We start from the raw sequence: 22799 nt of genomic DNA on the forward strand, positions 1-22799 counted from the left end.
ACAATCTCAGTAGGCATGGGACTGGGCCCATTCAGTATCCAGTAGTAAAATAAGTCAAGGAACTGTTGGTATAAAAACCAGTCCTGGTCTCCTTATGCAGACATGAGTTCCAATTAAGTCCATGGAATTACGCAGGACAATAAAGCATGAAGGATTTGCCCAAAGAATTCTGCTAATACCACTTCATGGAATGTACAGAGGCTGATTTCCAGCTCTGAATTTGTGACCTATAAAAATATTAGTTTCAGATAGGAATCTGTTGCTAACGGTTTAACTGGCCTGGTGAATCAACATAAGTGTGAAAACAACTAAAAAAAGCCACTAGATCACATTTCCTATCTACAAACAGCTGGATTCTGTTCCTGTTCTAAACCCCAGTATAACAGCTATTGGTTAGTCCAACATTTATCAGTGCCATTTCCTCTTCCTGGGGGACGTCATATACCTTGCTGTAAATCATGAAAAAGGCCCAATACATAATGGTAGCCCAAGCTTTAACTGTTTTCTTACACCGCCACATGCACTAAGACGTATGGATAGGAGAACTGGGTGGGAGAAGCTATAAAAATATTCTGAAACTTTTCTGTGGTCATTATTCAGCAAAACGCCCACAGTCTTGTGTGGGAGTTTTGACTAAGTAGGAGTGCAGGTTTAGCTTCCATCTTAACTATGTCACATGAATGATTAGAAAATGCAGAGTCCCTGAGCAGAGAATGAGAAGGACTAATCTGTGTTTTACAGTCACTCGTAAATTGCTGTCAGAAAAGGTTCCTTTGCCATGCTGTCTGCACCCAAGATCCTAACTATTTGAATAAGAAATTAATCCAATAAAACTAATCAAGTGACTAGAAATAGTGGATAAAGCTAAAACTAGGGAAAGCCATGTCGTGTCAGTCTCTGTAGATTGGTAAAATGAAAAATAACCTCTGCCGCCCAGAAAATACAGACAGTGCAGGCATCAAGGGCCAGCTTCTTGATACTGGGAGACCAGTTCTGCTCCCATTGATGTCAGTGGCAAGACTCCAATCCACTTCCATGAGAACAACGCCAAGCTTTCTAGCTACTCAATCAATGCAAAGGAAGATACACATCTACTTTTTGACATGTTTTGGGCACAAAGCCATTGTTCGATACTTGTTTGCTTCTCAGCATGTACATGACTCCTGGGATGATACGGTGCCAGAGTTCCATCCGCCATAGCTAACCACTGAGAAGGACAGGTATTACATTTGAGAAGCTAGATGAAATAACTCCATGAAACTGCTTGATCCGACTAGGTAAATTCCACTGAAATTTTTAGGTTGAATTAATTAGATCTGTCATGTAGGATCCCAATTTCCTCTTCTTTAGTCCCTCCCTCCAGCTCTCAGAGCATTACAGTGTGAGGATTCCCTTCCAGCTGAGGAGATGCACACAACTCCCTATAGGACTTTGAGTGCAGCTCCTGCATATTGGTTAGAGGGGTTGCTCCTGAGCATCACCTGGCTCTCCATCCTGCCATGTGGCAGTGACGTGTTGCCACTGCACCACCAGGCTAGCTTGACGAGATTCCTTCTAAGCAGAAAAACTAATGGAATTAACAACATTTTACACTTACAGCTGGCTAATGATTTCTTTAGTTACTCACACAGAACTATGCCATACTGAATATACAGATCATGTACAAGTGCTCAAATAAAAAGGCACATGATGAACTTTCAGTGAGACTAAACTCTTTGGGGTGAGGATTGTCTGATTTTACTGTGTTTGCACAGCACCTAGCACAATGGGATCCTGGTCCAAGATTGGAGCTCCTAGTCCCTACCACAATACAAATAAATAATAATATATCATAAAATAAATATAATAACATAATAAAAATAATAATAATGATTTGGGCCAGTACGCTGTAGACTGCAAAGCATTGTTTGCATAGAGTTAATCTTTTGTTATATGATTAATGTTATATAATACTGGATTTGATTCATAATAGAATACATCAGATATTGCAAGTCACATTCAAACCACATGCATCTAATTTAAAGTTTATTGCTTATGCATGATATATACAGAGATTTCATGACTGTGGAAAGAAATGGAGGCCCAGAATCAGAGATGCCAAGTTACACATCCTATTAGGTTCGATAATATTCTCCATGCTAAGAAACAGGACTAGTGGTCCTGATACTGCACTATTGAAGTCAATGGGAGTTTTGCCATTGATTTAAAGAGGTGCTGGATCAGATCCAGTGTGAGCAATGGCCTAATATGCATATGTTTCTTCTGACTCCAAACAGCCTGTCAAAGATCACATGCCTTCTTTGCATTGTGGAACTCAAGGTGCGCTGCATGGGAACAAACAAACCGTCTAAAGTGGATGGACAGGGCCAGCTCCTTGACATTAATTCATCTGTTGGAGAGAAGAAAATCCATGAGAAACCTGCACATTCTTTCCCCCCCACGCTCTCTGCTGAATGATTTTGTTACACTTTACCTTGAATGGTCCCTAGAAATATAACAACTACTTATGCAAAACCATCTGTTCTATCTTGTATTTAGCTATGACAAGAGGGTGTGTCTACACTGCAGCTAAAAACCCATGGCTGGGCCAGCTGGCTCAGGCTCACAGGGCTTGCGCTAAGGGGCTCTGTAATTGCAGTGTAGACTCAGAAAGTTTCACTCTCAGTCACACAGCATCCTGTCCTGCATAGTCCTGCATTCTAGCCTATTATCCCTTGTGTAACAGTACTAACAACGGTGATATAAATGATCACCTTTCTTATACACAACATCACAGTGACTTCTGGGTGTTTTGCTTCTCTTGAGAAGGCATGGGCTGGATTCCACCTTGTGCTAATTATTTGGAGGTAGAAGGAAGGAATCTTTCAACGTATCTATTTCTCACCCACTACTAAGTGTTCATGAATCTTGCATAGTCCTACAGTGAAAAAGCTCAAGTCACCCAAGGCATTCCTCCATTACAGGAAATAACTCTGACAAAGATTCTTTTATTACTTTCCAGGTCACCTTTAAAATAGGAATAGGACATTTATTTTAAAGGCATCAAACCTGGAATAATGAAGTTCTATGTGTCCTCCCCTTTAGCCATGCTTTTCTTACCCTTCCATCAAAGAAATAATTTAAGACGCTTACCAAGCTCCAGCGCATGAGGCCCAAGAACATAGCGACCACCCGTCTTGGGTAGTCATTATGATACAGCTGATATGTGTGTCTCTTTTCCCTTCTGAGCCACGTATGCGGTTAAACAATTCTCTCTACTAGAGGGGTTAAGAGCCTGACAGAGGAGTTTCGAACTCAGCTGACTTTGGAACTGCTACTGCTGTAACTTCTTCTGTGTTTCAGGCACGTCTCTCTAAACACTTTCCAGTTATTAATCAGTTAAGCCTTACAAGACTCCTGGGTAGGGTGTGTGTAAGTACTATTATACCCATTTTGTGGATTGGTGATTTGAGTTGTGGAACATTTAAGGACCCATTCTTGTCCGCAGTGATGTCAATGTAAGGAGAGTGGTCAGATAAGAGGGAGATTAGGCTACAGGGGCTTGATAAGAGGGAGATTAGGCTACAGGGGCTTGATATTCAGCCACTGGAATCAATGGAAAAACCAAGCTTTGAATAAAGAAAAGGAGGACTTGTGGCACCTTAGAGACTAACCAATTTATTTGAGCATAAGCTTTCGTGAGCTACAGATCACTTCATCGGATGCATACTGTGGAAACTGCAGAAGACATTATATACACAGAGACCATGAAACAATACCTCCTCCCACCCCACTCTCCTGCTGGTAATAGCTTATCTAAAGTGATCACTCTCCTTACAATGTGTATGATAATCAAGTTGGGCCATTTCAAGCACAAATCCAGGTTTTCTCACCCTCCGCCCCCCCCCCAAACTCACTCTCCTGCTGGTAATAGCCCATCCAAAGTGACCACTCTCTTTACAATGTGTATGATAATCAAGATGGGCCATTTCCAGCACAAATCCAGGTTTTCTCACCCCCCCCACCCCTTTTTCCAAAAACCACACACACAAACTCACTCTCCTGCTGGTAATAGCTTATCCAAAGTGACCACTCTCCCTACAATGTGCATGATAATCAAGGTGGGCCATTTCCAGCAAAAATCCAGGTTTTCTCACCCCCACCCCCAGCACACACACAAACTCACTCTCCTGCTGGTAATAGCTCATCCAAACTGACCACTCTCCTTACAATGTGTATGATAATCAAGGTGGGCCATTTCCAGCATAAATCCAAGTTTAACCAGAACGTCTGGGGGGGGGGGGGGGAGTAGGAAAAAACAAGGGGAAATAGGCTACCTTGCATAATGACTTAGCCACTCCCAGTCTCTATTTAAGCCTAAATTAATAGTATCCAATTTGCAAATGAATTCCAATTCAGCAGTTTCTCACTGGAATCTGGATTTGAAGTTTTTTTGTTGTAAGATAGCGACCTTCATGTCTGTAATTGCGTGACCAGAGAGATTGAAGTGTTCTCCAACTGGTTTATGAATGTTATAATTCTTGACATCTGATTTGTGTCCATTTATTTTTTTACGTAGAGACTGTCCAGTTTGACCAATGTACATGGCAGAGGGGCATTGCTGGCACATGATGGCATATATCACATTGGTGGATGTGCAGGTGAACGAGCCTCTGATAGTGTGGCTGATGTTATTAGGCCCTGTGATGGTGTCCCCTGAATAGATATGTGGGCACAGTTGGCAACGGGCTTTGTTGCAAGGATAGGTTCCTGGTTAGTGGTTCTGTTGTGTGGTATGTGGTTGTTGGTGAGTATTTGCTTCAGGTTGGGGGGCTGTCTGTAGGCAAGGACTGGCCTGTCTCCCAAGATTTGTGAGAGTGTTGGGTCATCCTTCAGGATAGGCTGTAGATCCTTAATAATGTGTTGGAGGGGTTTTAGTTGGGGGCTGAAGGTGACGGCTAGTGGCGTTCTGTTATTTTCTTTGTTGGGCCTGTCCTGCAGTAGGTGACTTCTGGGAACTCTTCTGGCTCTATCAATCTGTTTAATCTATTTTTTTTATATTTTATATTTATTTTTATATATTTTATATTTTAATATTGATATTATATTATCAATCTGTTTAATTTAGGCTTAAATAGAGACTGGGAGTGGCTAAGTCATTATGCAAGGGCCTATTTCCCCTTGTTTTTTCCTACCCCCCCCCAGACGTTCTGGTTAAACTTGGATTTATGCTGGAAATGGCCCACCTTGATTATCATACACATTGTAAGGAGAGTGGTCAGTTTGGATGAGCTATTACCAGCAGGAGAGTGAGTTTGTGTGTGTGTTGGGGGTGTGTGTGTGAGAAAACCTGGATTTGTGCTGGAAATGGCCCACCTTGATTATCATGCACATTGTAGGGAGAGTGGTCACTCTGGATAAGCTATTACCAGCAGGAGAATGAGTTTGTGTGTGTGTGTTTTGGGGGGGGAGGGTGAGAAAACCTGGATTTGTCCTGGAATTGGCCCACCTTGATTTTCATACACATTGTAAGGAGAGTGGTCACTCTGGATAAGCTATTACCAGCAGGAGAGTGGGTTTGTGTGTGTGTTTTTTGGAAAAAAAAGGGGAGGGGGTGAGAAAACCTGGATTTGTGCTGGAAATGGCCCAACTTGATTATCATACACATTGTAAGGAGAGTGATCACTTTAGATAAGCTATTACCAGCAGGAGAGTGGGGTGGGAGGAGGTATTGTTTCATGGTCTCTGTGTATATAATGTCTTCTGCAGTTTCCACAGTATGCATCCGATGAAGTGAGCTGTAGCTCACGAAAGCTTATGCTCAAAAAATTGGTTAGTCTCTAAGGTGCCACAAGTACTCCTTTTCTTTTTGCAAATACAGACTAACACGGCTGTTACTCTGAAACCAAGCTTTGAATCAGGCTCTAATTGTTTTGCTCAAGCCATACAGTGAGTCACAGTTTAGAACTGAACCCGAGTGCTCAGATTTGCATTGTCCTGCTCTAACCACTAGTTTACTGTCCCTCACACATATACCCTGCAACAATCTGCACTAAAATGATGGCAGAATTTCTTTACTTTGCATGGTTGACAGTGTTGCTAAGTAATGAATAACATATCCTATAGGATGAGCGTTTCTGAAAGTGGGAGAGGGAATTAGAGTAAAAGTGATGAATTTTGCCTGACATCATTAGGACTTGAGCCCTCAATTTATTCCAGTTGGGAAAAAATAATTGTCCCCATCCGCAGGTTTACATTTTACTTGAGAACATGCTTCTTTAGTTCTGATCCACATTCATCCCAAGTTACTGTGTACTCAGACCGACTGCCTTAAAAATGTAAGTGAGGCTCAATGACACTATCACTAGTATGTGATTTTTAAATTTCAGCCAGATCAAAGAACATACATTTGTAACTGATTATTATATTAAGGGCCTAAGCCTGCAGAACATTTCCAACAAGAGTTGAGGGCATTCAGCACCTCACAAGTTCAAGAGCTAATTAATTATTTGTAACAGTGAGGATAATTAACCATTGGAACAATTTATCAAGGGTTGTGGGGGATTCTCCAGGACAGGGAATTTTAAAAATCAAGCCTGGGCTGTTTTCTAAGGGGTAAGTCAACATTGCAATGGGAGGCATGCTTCCCAGCTGGGGTAGAGGCAAGTGCTAGCTCTCCTGGCCTAGTGCTCTAGAAGTGTAACCAGAGGCAGTACAGGACTAGCCTGGGGGTCTCGGCAGATGGAGGGTGGGACATGTTGCCCCAAAACTGGCATGTTTCTTCAGATGAGATATTAAGATATTAAGAGATATCCTCTGCAATGGATTTGGATGACAAAAGCTGGGTGTAAATTACTGCTGACTGAGGAATGACTGCCATGTTAGCCTACATGGGTCTGGAACCCTCAGTGCAGTGTACAGCGCCTCCTTTCCTGAAGCACTTTGGAATAGCTTGGGTCTGAAAGCTGCTCTGTGAAGCCAAATTCCCTTCTATTTTTGTACCCCTGACTGTAGCTCTCAAATGAGAACAGATACAATAATCTACAGACCTTTCCTGCCCATTCTTCACAAGTGAAAACACAATGGCAGCCAAACTATTTAGAACCATCCTTTAAATACTCCACCAGACATGGATTGTTTTGAGATCTAATGCCATTTTAAGTGTCCCATCTGGTCATCTAAATGCTCTGCATTACTGCAGGGATATTATGATGATGAACAAGCATCTACCTCAGCTAGAGGCACATAGTCATAATGAAAACCACCGGAAAGAAAACCCCACACAGGACAAGATGAAACTCTCCTTATTTCCAGAATTTTGAGTTTCTTGAATTTTAGGTATTTCAATTTATAGCCTTGCCCAGCATTAGCGTTGCGGGTTCGCTTAGCTTTGGGGGTATTTTACTCTGATTTTTGTTACCTTATTTTCTGAGTAAGGCGGGTAGTTTTTGTTTTGTTTTGTAATTTCCTGGGAGCGGGTTACTTTCTGCATGCCCAGTTTGATTTTTGCACGAGGCTACATGCCTCCCAACGGCAGGAGAGCTCCAAACACGCGTCCATTTCTTTGGTCCCCTTCTTTGATTCAAACCTCCTCACTTGTCTGCTTTGCCATCATGCCTGACTCGCCTACTCCTCTTCCGACGCGACCAACAAACACCAACCGCGCATTTCTGTGGTGTCCCGCTCCCAGCGCCGCGGACCTGGCTGCCGGGGGGTGCGCGAGAGCAGAGAAGGGGGCACCACGTGCAGCTGCTGCTGCCTTCTCCCCGTGCCCGCAGCAGGGCAAACGCCGGGCTCTTTGCACGGCGGAGGCTCGTGCAAGCGGCTGAGGCGGGAGGGGAGATCGCCCTCACCTCGGCTGCTTTTCAAACGACAGCAACGGTGCAAATGCAGGGGCAGGGGAAACGCGGCGCGGAATTCGTGCATGGGCAGCTGTGCTGCACGCGAGCGGACACCCAGCACACACCCGCCGTCCTGCGGGGCGGCTCCCTGCCCTGCCCCCCGGGACGACTCGGCGAGCCGCCTTGGGGAGGACGGGAGGACCACGCCCCAGCCCCTGCACCTGTCCGAGGCACAGTGGGGCTGAGGGCTCCCTCTTCTCTCCCGCAGCAGCGAGCGCCAAGGGAAACTTCCCTCGTGCTGCCGCAGCTGCAGCGGGGCTCCCCGCACTGGGGATGTTGCCCTGGGCGGGGCCGATGCGCCCCTGTCACCGAAACGCCTCTGGCCACCACCCCGGTCCCGGGTCCGGGCCCGATCCTGCGCCACACGCCCGGCGGGCGAGGGAGGCCGGGGCAGCGGGACTCGGACGCCTGCGAAGCGGGAGAAAAGCTGGACCCGGCGCTGCGCCGCGCGTGCCTCGGGGGTTGACTGACTGCTGGGGGGCGGTTTGTTTTTAGTAAAGTGCAGCAAGCTGGGACCCGCCGGAGCATCCAGCAGCCCGTGAACCGGGCGGTTTGCTCCAGGCAGCTCCAGCTCCGCTGGTGGCAGGCGGCCCTGCTGCATCAGCACCTCCCCAACGTCGTGAGCTCGCGTGGGCCGCCCGGGGGGCGGGGGGCTGCGCCGAGCGGGCTGGGGGCTGGGGCGGGAACCCCTACGTCTGGCTGGTCCCACTGCGCCCCCCAAAACCGTGCTCAGCTCCCAACCGCCCCTGGCCCTCGGAAGACACCCACAGGGCTGAACTGTCCGCCAGTGAAATGGGGTGTAGTCCAAACTAGCAAGTCCCACCAGTGCGAGACACGGGGCAGCCAAGGCACAGGGGCGCATCACGCGTTCACACCAGGCGCGGGGCTCATCCACCCAGCGGCTGTGCTGCTAACTGTGCCCGATGGGCTCCCGCTAATCCCCCTTGTGAAAACACAGACACAGCTGCCAGGAGCCATGAACTCAAACCCGAGCAATGCCTGGGACGGGAACACAAACTTCCTGCAGCCAACGGGGCCGGGAGACCCAGGCTGGGCTAAAACCAACGACTTCGAGGCCGAGCAGTGCATGGTATAAAATGTGTGTGTGTGTGTGAGTGTGTGTATACACCTTCCTGTGGGTTTCATAATAAAAATGGGAGAGGGGACGCAAAGCCAGGAGCCCCAAATCCTTCCCGGAGTGACCCGAGAAGAGCTAGACGCAGGGAGCTCTGGAGTTCAGCTTTCAGACGGTAGGAAGTCTGTGAGCGCTTGTGACGGCCTTTTCCTAATCCACTCGCAACGGGTGCAAATGTCGACTCACATCTCGCTGCCGGGCAGCGCTGCGGTGACCCCGCTCGATGCCATGACTGGGGCTGGGGCGCTCGGCCCCTAGAGCACAGACGAGCAGCGTGTCCTGTGGGTTACACACACACCCACCCACCCACCCCACCCTGCTCAGGCAGAACTCCCTTTGGCAACAAGATCGGGCCCTCAATGTGCACATGAATGGAGAGGCCCGTAAGGAATGTTCAGATCCATTTGCACCATCCCTCTCCCTTTCCCCGGACTATTCATCTCCAAATGGCCACTATTAATTATATAGCGAGTTAACACTAGATCACCTGATCAGTTCCCACCACCCCTGTGGGCTCAAGGATTGCCTCTGCTTTGTAATCACAGGCCAGCGCTGTCCTCATTCTGCAGCTTCTCCAGACTGTCAGTATCTCACCCACAGGTTTCCAGATTATTTTTAGCTAACCTACAGAGGTCAAAGGGCACAGGCACTAGGAATTACCCGCTCTGTGTATTTTGGAAGAGCACTCAATCCTGTATCTTTTTGCATTGCTTAAATGCAACATTATAACCTTTGAGCCTCAGAGATGCAACTAACTATGACCAGAGCCCAGGCCTGTCCCCCTAGCAACCCCAATCTCTCCAGTGAAGAGAAGTAGGGGGAGTGGGGGGGGAGGGGCACAACCAGGATAGAAGTGCTTTTAAAATGGCTTTTCAATCCCAGAAGTTCTAGGATTCTCCCTCCCATACTCCAAACATACCAGCTTTCTCTAGGCCGGGAAAGCAGCACAGAACAGGTCGCTGTCAACATGGTTGTTCTGAACTAAACAAGATAACTGCCCCTAGATCCTCCAGTGTTACCAACCCCCAAGAGCCAGTCAGTTCACTGTCAATGCATCCCAAGGGACTGGTCATCGTCCTTTGCTCGGGAAGAGATCATCAAGGGTAGCATTGCTCTTACAGCAATGACAATTGACTTTCCTCTCATCATTTTGTTCTTCTTCAGCACAGTAATTTGTTAAGCATTTGGGAAGGGGTGACCCCCGTGGCCATTCCAGTTTGGACAGCCTCAGAAAACCCTGTGTCACTCACTGCACACGATTAAACCGGTCAGATTTGGGAGTGATTAACTAATGCACATGTTAAAATCATAAACAGTTATAATACTGCCAGGCTCTGAAAGATCAAAAAGATCTGGGGCTAAATGATTCTTTTAAGCTCAAGGTGTACATTCAAATTCCCATTCATAGCAGGGTGCATGTGGATGGGGAGGAAGAGAAAGATTCATGTTTCAGCGAAAGGGAAACATTTTGCTTCATGTACAGCCCAAGAGAAAAAGCGGAAAAGACACAAGGAGATGATTATGGTAGAATATATATTGTTTATTTATGAATGTAACCAGTATTTCGACAAACTTTATATGCAGTTTTTTTCCGGTTCATCATTCACCATTGTGTGTGTGTGTATAGATAGATGATTGGCTAGAGAGATATCGATATAGATATCTACACACACACACACACACACACAAACACACACACAAACACACACACACGCAGGCAACATAGCTTTCCAGAGATCACGCTTGCAAACAACATTGATTCTCCTTCACCTTGCACGTTTCTCCAATTACCTATATTTGAAATGGACTCCTTGTTTTTTTTCTCTCTCTCTCATGTTATAAGGAAAAGCACTGGCTGGTTAAAAGTGCTCGCTAGCAGGGGGGGTGTTTGTTGTGTCCCTCTCCCTTGGGAGGATCCAGAGTCCAGGGGGCTGCAGTTAACTAGCAGCACCGTCTTTCCCCCGACCCCAAAGGGAATGAAATCCCAGAGACACTGGATGTGTCCTAGCCCCCACTCCCAAGGTAATCAAATCCCAGACACCCCAGAGGGGGAGACTTTGGGTTATTAGGAGGCATCCAGCCCCCTAAAGAAGCCATAACCAAAAATGCTGCAGCACAAGGGCATGATCTCTCTGCCACCAGAGAAGACAGTGGTGATGGCAAGGATCTAAGCAATACAATAAAATAAAGTGTGAATAGTATACACAGAAGGGTATCACCTTACATGAGGCACAGCTTGGACAGAAGAGACAGACTTGGAGAGGGGCTTAATATCCTCGAACAAAGCAAAATACATGGAAAGTTCGTAGTAAATACCCGCATCGATAGGTATTTATTGATTTGTGCTTTGCCCTGTCACGACATACAGTACAGCATTGCTGCTCTTCGTTTTGGTTAAAGGAGAATATTCAAGACTCCTTCGCTAGGTGCTTTTCCCTTTCAGTCCTGGATTCCTGTCCACCAGGTCTCCTCTAACAAGGGGGGGGGGGGGGGACGGGACACGACAATCTGCTTGCACGGCCCCAGCGTCCACCAAACCTTCCCCCACATACAAAAGAATGGGAGAGATTCACCCGAAAGGCGGCAGCACTGACAGGGACAGGTTTCAGAGTAGCAGCCCTGTTAGTCTGTATCCGCAAAAAGAACAGGAGGACTTGTGGCACCTGAGAGACTAACACCTTCTTGTCAACCGTCTAAATGGGTCATCTTGATTATCAGTACAAAAGTTTTTTTCTCCCGCTGAAAATAGCTCATCTTAATTCGCCTCTTACAGTTCGTATGGCAACTTCCACCTTCTCTGTATGTATCTCTATATCTTACTCTAGGTTCCATTCTATGCATCCCATGAAGTGGCCTGTAGCCCACGAAAGCTTATGCTCTAATAACTGTGCTAGTCTCTAAGACGCCACAAGTCCTCCTGTTCTTTTTACTGACAGGGACAGAGAGTCTGGATTGCACTCAGCTTTCACTCACCTACTGATCAACGAGCTAAACAACAGGCAGATACATTCTCCCCATGTTGCTTGTCATGTCTCACCCACTTTTCTTTCTGTCAGAGCTTCCTGCGACCCCCACCACTCAGCGCCCCCCAGGGAGGAAGACATACACGTTTCCCCAGCAGTACCAATTATGCCCCAACCCCACCCAGAGCACAGGACCCCTACCCGTTTGCTCAGCTGTCAGGCTGATGTGAACAGAAAGCCCACAGAGCTTTTGCAACCAACTTTTAAGGCACAGCGTGGGTTGTCTTTACCCCGTAGACACGTGGGCGTTTTCTTTTTCTTGTCAAAGCACACTCTTTTCAGCTTATTCGTGTCGTTCCTAAGGCACGGACCGTTTAATACTACAGCTGCCTGGATTCTTTTATCTGTCAATAATTAAAAACCAAACCCACCCCGTGAGACAAGCTGAACCGCAGCTCTCGACCCCGGCGGGGATCTGAATATGGCACCAAGAGTTTGCAAAAGCCCGAGTTTGTTTGGAGCGGGGCGGGAGGTGGGGCCGGGGTGCCTCACGCGCAGTTGCCCATGGCCTTGACCAAGGAGCTCTCAGGCAGCTGTCTGAAGATGCCCCTGAGTGTCTCCAGCTCCCTGGTGAGCTGCTCCACCCGCTTGCGCAGCCGGTCATTGTCACTGGTGAGCTCCATCACCTTCTGCTGCGTCTCCGCGTTGCGCTGCTTGGCCTTGTCCCGGCTCTTGCGCACCGCGATGTTGTTGCGCTCCCGGCGCACCCGGTACTCGCTGCTGCTCTTGTCCACGGACTTTTTCGTCTTGCCCCGATGATCCGCGGACATCATCTTGAGGGCGCCGGCGGCGGGCAGGCTGCTCGGGTGGTGCGGGTGGTGCGGGCTGGGCACGGGGGTGGGAGGCGGAGTGGGGTGCCCCGGCTGGAGGTGCATGGTGGTCTGCGCGCAGTGGGCGATCTGGTACTGGAGATGGGACGGGGGCTGCTGCTGCTGGGGGTAGAGGGCAGCCAGAGCCGCCTGCTTGCCCTCCGCCTCCTCCCTGGGCTCCTGTTTAATCACCAGGGGCCGCAAGCCGGGGGCGGCGATGCGCTCGTACAGGGGGTCCAGCTTGCTGTCCGTGTAGCCGGCCATGCAGCCGAAGAGCTGCTGGGGGTGGTGCGGCGGCGGCGGGTGCCCCTGCCCCAAGGCGGCGGCGCTGGCCCCGTGCATGCTGTGGAAGTCGAAATCCCCGGCCAGGATGGCCTTGGCTTTCTCCTGCTGCTTGCTGTGCTGGAAGAGGTCGGCCAGGAACTCGTCGTTGAAGGCGGCCGGGTCGATGTAGGCGCTGATGTCGATGGAGTTCTCGTTCTCGCAGATGTCGCTCAGCTCCGCGCCTCCCGCAGCAGGTGCAGCCGCCGAGGGAGCCTCTCTGTAGCTGTAGGCGCTGCCGGGCTGCGGAGTCTGGAGGTGGCTGCTGCTCATCGGCGGCCGGGAATCGACCTCGTAGAAGTTGGCTTGCTCCATGGAGTATCTAAACTCTGCCAGGCATGGTGAAGGGCTCCTGGAATCCAGGATTCGCGCTGGCGAAGGGGACCCAGGCGGCTGAGTGAAGCTCTCCGAGGCCGGGGACCGAACACCCCCCTGCGCCTCTGCCGGCGGATCTTGAGCGTCAGCCGCCCCGACTTCCCCTCTCACTTTAACCAACTTGTGCCACTGCTTACCCTGCTCTCGGCGATCCCCTCCCACCAGCGTGTCCGAATTGCTCTTCCTTGCTCTATAACTTTCAATTACTAATGCCTTGACTTGGTCTTATGCCTGCTGTATATATACACTCCCACAAGGGCTGGGGATCGCCCTCTAGTGTCCAACCTCCTGCTGGGAACCTTTGACCACAAGGCAGCTGCCAAGGCTGCTGGGTCTTAGTGCCTGTGTTACACGTCCCGGACTGCCTCAGTTATATTACAAACCACCCCTAGCAAGAAGATAAGCAAAGCTCAGGGTCCAGCAGCTAGCGCGTATCTGCACCTCCCTGGGGAACGACTCGTAAAGAATCCCTCCTTTAAATACCCTTTCCAGGGGCAAGGCGTTGTCGTCTCCCCTGGAACTGCGAGGCTAGAGAACTTGGAGTTTGCAATTTGCAGAATGTACCATTGTAATGTCCCCCCGCCCCCACCCCATAGCTTCAAAGGCTTGAACCAGATAGAAGAACGCTGGGGTTTAAACCTGCTGGAAAAGTTACGCACCTGGGGACACTGATAAGAAGCCCTGTGAAACGTGTGTGGCAGCCCAAGGTGCTTTAAGTCCTGCCTTCCACGTGCCTCAGCACAGGAGTGAAAGGAGAAATTTGGCTAAAATAAATCAGCACATTTCCATCATCCACTTAAATCGTGGGTCCTTGCTAACAAATTTGACCTGTTAAGTCCAGGGGCGCTACAGAGGAAAGCCTCCACTTCTACGATCCTCCCGTTTTACAAACACGAGCTGGGAATATTAGCGGGACCGTGTTTGCCGAAAGTATCAAAGGCTGGTTTAAACACCACGTTGTTCCGGTCAGGCGCTGGCAGTTCCAGGAGCGAGCAGCCGGGTTTGAAGAAGTTCTCGGCAGTATGGTTTCCAGGTGAGAAACCCGCCTTAGTATTCGTTCAGCTGCGGATTCCGGATTCAAACCCGGCCCTGTCAATACCTAATCCGCACACAGGCACTTCTCACAGAGCCTAGTGGGAGTCAGACAAGTGAGACCGCCTGACGTTAAGCCCAAAGGCAGCCGCGTGGGCACTAGGACCCAGCCGTAAAGCCCCGGCAGTCGCCTCTCATCGGGCTGGAGAGAGGCGGAGCCCTCAGGGGAGGGGGTGAAATTCCACTTCTCTCTGCAGACTGCAGCTGGCAAAGGGGAGTCCGCTCGGAGCGGATTTATTTTAATACAGTGCACATAAAAAGCTCCCCTGGTAGACCTCGGGGTAAGGAGACCCCTCGGGATGCCTGTAGGCAAAGGTTTTTTTGAGGGATTAAAGCGGCTGAGGTTTAAGGTGGGTTGCAATGAGTTTCGGTGGGTTGCAATGAGGCCTCTGTGGTCAATGTTATCTTTACAACGTACAAAGTTCTGTGCGTGACATAGCTGCGTCTCACGCCTGATAACATCGCCAAAGCCAGACATCAGCCATTCGCTCGGCTTCAGTGCACGGGGACATTGATTCGCTGTCACATTTAGAACAGGCCGGGAGAATTTGGGTGGAAAAGCAGAAATGCCACAGACCGACCAGACAGGCCCCGCTCCAACGCCAGCGGCAGTTTATGCAGTGCTCCCTGCGCCTCTGCCTCTCGTTTCTTTTTGTAACTGTTCGCATCGCTTCCCGGCACTTACACCCAGGGTCGCCCCAGCAATGATAGTATGGGGGGTCTCTCCAACACATTCCCGTCTTGCTCGTGTAACAACCGGCTCCATCAGCCTCTGGCTAAACGAAATGGGAAGGTCTCTGCTCCTTAACTTTGCCAACCCTGCGAGCGATCGCTGCCCCGTGCCGGGGGGCGGGGGCATGGCACGGCCCGGATTACTTTCGCAATAGAAAGTCGGCGATAAGTGCACGGGCCCTAGTTGTAACAATCTGGACCCCAGAGATAACTGGACTGACCGAGTTCCGAAATGCAAACACACCAGTCTAGCTCCGCACCGCGCGTGACCCAGCTGTCAGCCTTCGCCTCCAATAAACCTCGCGCCCTAGGGAGCTCTGGGGCGGCCAGTGACCGTGGCTGGGCCCGGCTGTGTGCTTGTCCCTTGGCTGTATTTCCTTGAGACTGTCCCGACCGGGGGCTTTGAGAGAGGACAGGCATTTCCCAGCCAGCGTGACTTCTCTTCGTGCCCGGAACAGTATGTCCTTACAATAGCTCCTCCCTGGCAAAGCCATAATAGGAGAGTCAGACCTCCGCTTGGGAGAAGCGAAGATGTACATTATTTCCTTCTGGTGCAAGACAGCATGTGTATACATAGGGTTCCCCTGGGGCTGTGTGGTTCTGCTATCTATCCTGTATAGATCTCGCACTTCCAGCTGACACCTTTGAAATGTGCCTTGATGAAACAAACCTAAGGGCCATTGGAGTCGATGGGAGCAGGTCTAAGTCTAAAAGGGCTAAGGGATGCTGCAGAGACAGATGTGAAAATGGAAGGGGGTTGAAAAAGTTTGTTTTCCTGTTCCATAAATATGTGTAAAGTACTTGTACTATAAGGACTAGTTTGTATTCCCCCTGCTTAATTCCCTGGTCCCAACTAAGAAACCAGAAACTCCTTGCCAAACTATCTAGGAGAAAAAAATGTGACTTTTTTTTTTAAGTCTTCAGTAAGAATCTGGTTTTGCAAACTCTTATTCACTATAATAGGCCTTGCTCCCTTAGTAGAATCATAGAATATCAGGGTTGGAAGGGACCCCAGAAGGTCATCTAGTCCAACCCCCTGCTCAAAGCAGGACCAATTCCCAGTTAAATCATCCCAGCCAGGGCTTTGTCAAGCCTGACCTTAAAAACCTCTAAGGAAGGAGATTCTACCACCTCCCTAGGTAACGCATTCCAGTGTTTCACCACCCTCTTAGTGAAAAAGTTTTTCCTAATATCCAATCTAAACCTCCCCCACTGCAACTTGAATTCTGTTAGTAATTGAATTCTGTTAGTAATTTAGGTTTCAGAGGAACAGCCGTGTTAGTCTGTATTCGCAAAAAGAAAAGGAGGACTTGTGGCACCTTAGAGACTAACCAATTTATTTGAGCATGAGCTTTCGTGAGCTACAGCTCACTTCATCAGATGTTTACCGTGGAATTCCACGGTAAACATCTGATGAAGTGAGCTGTAGCTCACGAAAGCTCATGCTCAAATAAATTGGTTAGTCTCTAAGGTGCCACAAGTCCTCCTTTTCTTTTTGTTAGTAATTTAGTAATTCTGTTAACTTCACTGGGATTCCTCTCATGAGTAAGAGGGGATGTAGGATAAAGCTCTAAAATAGTGGGTAGTTACTGGCTCAAAAAGGAGCTGAATTTTATGCCACTAATACTATCTGACAGTGAATGTTTTGAAGGGAAAATAAAGTTGGAATGTGAGATTCACACTGTTCTTATATGGGATATGTTATATATTGTGAATCTAAATAAATATTCTATCTTGTATGATTGGAAAGAGTAAGAACACTGTGTTCTAAGGGCTCAGTTGTACTAGAGTCTCTGACTGGAGAATGGATTCAGTAATTACAGCAGGGGAAGAGGCTCATGTGCAGATTTAGAAATGTACATCTCCATTTTCAATATAAAATTTAAAAAAATAATGTAAAGTTCGTCTTGGATTTTTCTGGATACACAAATAATTCTTCCTAAAGATTACCAGGATTGATATAAATGTTGCCATGAGTGGAATGAGCCAGTGATCCATGTGGAATGCTATCTAGCAGTTCTTGCACAACCAAAAGTCTACGGGCTTTTAATGGGAATTCTGAAAGGCAAATGCAGAATGAGTCCTCTAGTCTCTCACAGAAACCAGGTCTGGATACCTCAGATGAAATTATAAAACCTCCATACTGCACCTAATTATTCATTACTATAATGTGTGTCCAATTCCTGCTTGCTTTATACAAGTAACTCCATTCACAACAAAGAGACTATTTGTCTGAGTCCAGGATTTTGCCCCTTGGGAGGAAATCTCTCTCTGACTACCAGTTGATGATTAATTTATACCTCAAGGTTTTTAAGGGCCTTATCCTTCATTGAAGTCAACAGCAATAGGCTCTAACTATTTAAAATGAATGGTCATTGTTGTACTGTGCATCATACACGTGTACCCAAAATGTTTGCAATCCAACAACAGTTGGATTTACTAGTGCCCTTAAAACATATTAATATTTTATAACAATTCTGAAGTTTTGATCTGAACCCACAACTTAAAAGAAATTCGAAGTAAAGGCTGAAAGTTTGGGATCATATTCTATTCTATTCTTAACTACCATCATTATCACCCAAACAAGCAACCAAACAAGTCCCTACAATTAGTCATGTTGACTGGTTTGCCTAGCATGTTTCTCCTTAGATCTAGTTACATTTTAAATGGACTTTAATATAAGGCAAACTCGGTCACCAGCCTTACACAAATGAGATTGTTCTTATTGTGTTCTGCTTTTTTGTCCCTCACTTTTCTAAGAAATTGAAAACTAATAAACTAGAAAACCTAGCAACTGATAACCTCTCTAGATGATATAAATACATATTTTCACTTCCAAACTTGTGGACGGATAGCAGCGCATTTGGAAGAGCGGATTTCAGTCCCCAGACCTATTGGTCTCAGCTAAATGTGTTAAGGAGTTAATGAATTCAGCCCAAAAGAGGAAGGATGCCTATTGCATCACTAAAAGAAAAGGAGTACCTGTGGCACCTTAGAGACTAACAAATTTATTTGAGCATAAGCTTTCGTGAGCTACAGCTCACTTCATCTCTGGAACAGCACTGCTGTCAACTCTTGAGGGTGCTATTCTTCCATCTCATAGTAAGATCCTGCTCTCTGATAACTGTAAGGCTAAGGAACTATTAGGAAAAAGGCCCTAGAATTGTAAACAATATTATCAGTTAACTAGACAAAATCAGTTGTGATTGCTGCTAGTAAGGAGAGGAGTCTGAGAAAATGAAAAGAAAGAGCAGATTGTAATAATTAAAGAATACAAATGCATTGTTTTTTGGGTTTAAAATTAATTTAGTGGCCCTTAAACATGCCAGCTTGATAGCAAAGCAAACCAAAGTCTTTTCTTTTCCCACATCTACCTTGCAGTCATTTCATACTCCAGACTCTCATTGACTTCAAAGCAATTTACTTGTGCATATAGCTGCAGGATCTATTTGGCTTTACATATTGCATGCCCAGTACAATATTCCTCATTCTGCTCCACTAGTATGAAAGTGCACACAAAGTGTAAAGCTTATTCTTATTCTATATTTTGTATTGTGGTAGCAACCAGGAGCGCCAACCATGGACCAGGATCCCATTGTACTAGATACATTTATTTTATTACTTTGTTAAGTAAGGACATTTCACCATCACTAACAGGGTTCCAGAATGTCCTATGTTTGCACGCACAACTACTGTTGACATTAATGATAATTTTGTGCATGAACTGGGGGGAGTGGGTAGTTCTGAATAATGAGGCAGTAGATATAAGCAATACTGGCCCATATCTTGATGCTTCTGCAAATACTTAGTCAATCTGTGTTTCATATTTGAATGGAGTGTGCCCACATTTCGTTAATATCATTGTATTTAACATTTGACAGAAACCTTTAGATGAACTAACCAGAAATCCTGCCCACATGTAAATACAGAATTATATTTTTAAGCTATGATATTCAATATTTAATTATTCTGATCAGACCTAAGATTTTTTTTAAAATTGAGTAAATTGTAAAAAAAAAAAAAAGAAGCAAATCACTATTTGATGTCCTCCAAAGTATATAACATCTAATTTTTTATTAACTGGGTAAACTTTAGCTGTGATCAGTAATATTTGTTTTAGATACTCTGAGATTGTACTTTGAAAGTGGTAACAGGACCCAACAGAAGGAGTCCATAGGAAGGGCTATTAATCTGACACTCCTTTCTTAAGGTATTGTAAATATACTGGCTTAGACCTATGCTCTGAGGGCACAGATCTTCCACCCCCTGCTGCAGAAGCAAAATAGGAGTCAGCCAGTATTGCACCACAGGCTAACCTCTCCTTTCCCCTTTCCCCTGCCTATGCAGGGGGACGAGACTAGATGGGTAGGGAAGAGGGGAATTGGCCTTCCAAGGGCAGGGCTAAGGGACAGAGACATGCAGAAAAGAGTACAGCTTGATGGACAGCCCTTCCCTGGTGATCCCAGTGGCTGCCCCAGCCAGAGATGGTGCCTGTTAATGTGACTCAGTTGAAGCCACACTTCCAGTGAGCCAGGGAGCAGCCAGAAGCACAAGGTTTTCATGTTAATGAAGACCTGGGGATCCACCAGGTTGGTGGCAGGCCACGTAGCCTACCTACTTCATATAGCCTGGCCCCATAGTAAAAGAGAAGTTTCCTTGTGGAAACCCCCTTTCCCAGATTTCAGAGTAGCGGCCATGTTAGTCTGCCTTCTGGCGGGTTTCGGGGGTGGGATGATCTGGATCACCATTCCATAACATAGTAGACAGGAATCCCCTCACTTCCACACACAGATGTGGAGCTCCTCAGAGGAATGGTCTCTACAGACCCAGTCCCATTCCCATGGAAGCCAGCGAACCGGGAGTATCTCAGCACTCGGTTATCCCGACAGTAAAAAAAAATCACTTATAACATGCTACGTTTGGTCCAGTGAGAGAAAAATTACTTATCATTAGGGGGTTATTTTCTTTGGTGCTTACATCACATAGGTGAAAGGCATCAAACCTCCACTATCTTTCCCCATCCAAGTTCAGAATCAATTCTCTCCCTATGTTCTACTCACTCCTTATGCTTTGCCAGTTCTGGCCTCTTCTCAGACCTCCCTCTGCTGTTTTTGTTTTTCTTTGCTGCTGCTGTATCAGTTACCAGGAAACATCTACCCAGTTCCCTCTCCCCTGATTACTACTCATCTCTTCAAAACTGTAGCTCAAAACCTACCGTGTCTGTAATATGTTACCTGCAGTCCTGCAAAATCTGGCCCTAAAACCATAAGCTGTTGACCAGTTAATCGAACCACTTTTTATCATTAGCAATCCTTTACTTACACAACACCTCTTTTATTAAAATCTTATTTGATTTACCATTTAAATAGTGCCCAAGATGCGCAGAGGGCTTTACAGACAGAGTAAGACAAGTCCCTGCTCCATAGAAATTACAGTGTAAACAAACAACACACAAAGGTGTGTGAGAAAGTATGTGACAGTTTTTTCTAACCCCCCACCCCCTTGTTTCCTTCCCAAGCTACCTCTATTACATTCTCATGGGTCTCAGACTTCACCCTATAATTCTTTAAAATTCTCTTATCAGTCTGTATCCATTATCAATTTTCTTCCATAGTTCCCCCATCTCCACCCATTCATTCATTGTTTTTCATCCTTTACTACAATTTACCCACTACCTCCCCCATCTCCTGTCTGCACTTACTTTTCAATCATCTATCTTGGCTACTTATGTAGTTTCCATTACCATAGTACCTGACTGCCTTACAAGCATTAATGGATTTATCTTCACAACAGCCCTCTGAGGCACAAAAGTGCTATTATCCCCCATTTTACAGGTGGGGAGCTGAAGCACAGAAAGATGGAGTGACTTACCCAAGGTCACATACGAAGTCAGTGACAGTGCAGAGAATTGAGCCCAGGTGTCCCAAGTCCTAAGCTAGCATGCTAACCACGGCACCATCTAACAATTGCACTGGTGCAACTTCTTAAAACCTCTTCTCTTCCGCTTTCCCCACAGTCATAGCATCTGTTTATTTCCTCCAAAGATTTGCCTTAACTATGCAAATAAGCCAAAGGAAAAGTTAAATTGACGTATCTTAAAAGACATTTCCCTTAAAATAAATGATCACAGAAAACTGCATTCCTTTCTTTTTTGTTTAATGGCACTTTATAGATTAACAGAATATATAGGAAAATATATGTTGTTCTTCTATATCCCAATCCAACCCCCACTGAAGTCAGTGGGAAGACTCTCATTGACTTTAGTAGGTGCTGAATTAGGATCCTAAATAGCATCACAACATGCTAGCAATTATAATACAACAGAACAGCAACAGACAGGAGAACATACACTCCTCACTGAGTCTTACTCTGCTCTCCAAAGCATTCCGTCCCCCACAGTCCAAAGGCTAGAACGCTTTATATCTGATTGGCTGTATTGTTGGTGCCACCTGAAATTTAGTCCATCAGACATTAATTTGACCTACAAATAAATCCAGCAAGCAAGTAGCCTAGAATGTTACTCACTGACAATGTTACATGTTTGACTGACACGGTCATGGATAAAATCAGTCTGGACTCTACATCTATCTGATGGGACTATCAGTTTGCTGCCCATTACCCCAGTTCATAGGTGCTGGAACTAGCGGTGTTGGGAGTGTGGCTTGACCCCCTGTCTTGAAGTGATTTCCATCATATGCAGAGTTTATAGTTTGGATCAATGGCTCTAAGCACCCGCACCATACAAACTGTTCCCACACCACTGCCCCAGTTCTGTTTTAGAAATTCCAGTTAGTTGAAGGAATAGTGTCCCCCGAAGTATACATATAATTCACCTTGATACCATGAGAATCTTATGATTACCAGCTCCCGTCATAAATTCTAATTTCTAATAAACAGGGGAAATAGTGCTACACTTGTTACAAATAGCTGATAATACAGAATGTGTGAACATTCCAACATAAAATTAAATTGCATGAAAAAAATTGGGAAAAAAACTGCCTCTTTTCATTTTATTTGCTTTAGTTTATTTAGGTATACAAAATATTCTTGCAGTTAGCCTGCAGCAGAGATACTTGAATTTGCTGTCTTAATACAATATTTGGACTACTGGGCTAACCATAAAATTGATGTTAGATTACCAGCAGGACACTGGGATTGAATAAATCTAACCCAAAACAATTCTGTACTTTTTAAAAAGCATATTTACAAAAAATGGGTTAATGTTGTACATTTTGGGAAGGCCCATTAAGTAACCAGGAGCCTAGTACTGGTTTAGGTACAACTTCTTATTGATGTCATTGGGGACTTTAAAAAAAAAAAAAAAAGACAATACAACAGGGCCTTGGATTATCTCAATATCCACCATGGACCTGATCTTTCAGCATTTTGCAAAAACAAAATTATTATTGTTATTATTTATATACTCAAATGT

General features: G+C 46.3%; 1 protein-coding gene and 1 long non-coding RNA gene across 2 annotated transcripts in view; both read right to left on the minus strand.

The window, feature by feature from the left end:
* Positions 1-2031: 2031 nt before the first annotated feature.
* Positions 2032-22799, minus strand: part of LOC140896296 (uncharacterized) — a 33708-nt gene continuing 12940 nt past the window's right edge. Inside the window, exon 3 of the long non-coding RNA XR_012154507.1 lies at positions 2032-2389. This is a non-coding gene — a long non-coding RNA (uncharacterized lncRNA). The remainder of the gene's footprint in view (positions 2390-22799) is intronic.
* CEBPA (CCAAT enhancer binding protein alpha) lies at positions 10535-14782 on the minus strand. The gene has a single exon (XM_073307873.1). It carries the CDS (start codon positions 13481-13483, stop codon positions 12527-12529), a length of 957 nt encoding a protein of 318 aa, XP_073163974.1. The 5' UTR covers positions 13484-14782; the 3' UTR covers positions 10535-12526.

This window comes from Lepidochelys kempii, chromosome 12 (assembly GCF_965140265.1).
Source record: "Lepidochelys kempii isolate rLepKem1 chromosome 12, rLepKem1.hap2, whole genome shotgun sequence".
NCBI lineage: Eukaryota > Metazoa > Chordata > Testudines > Cheloniidae > Lepidochelys > Lepidochelys kempii.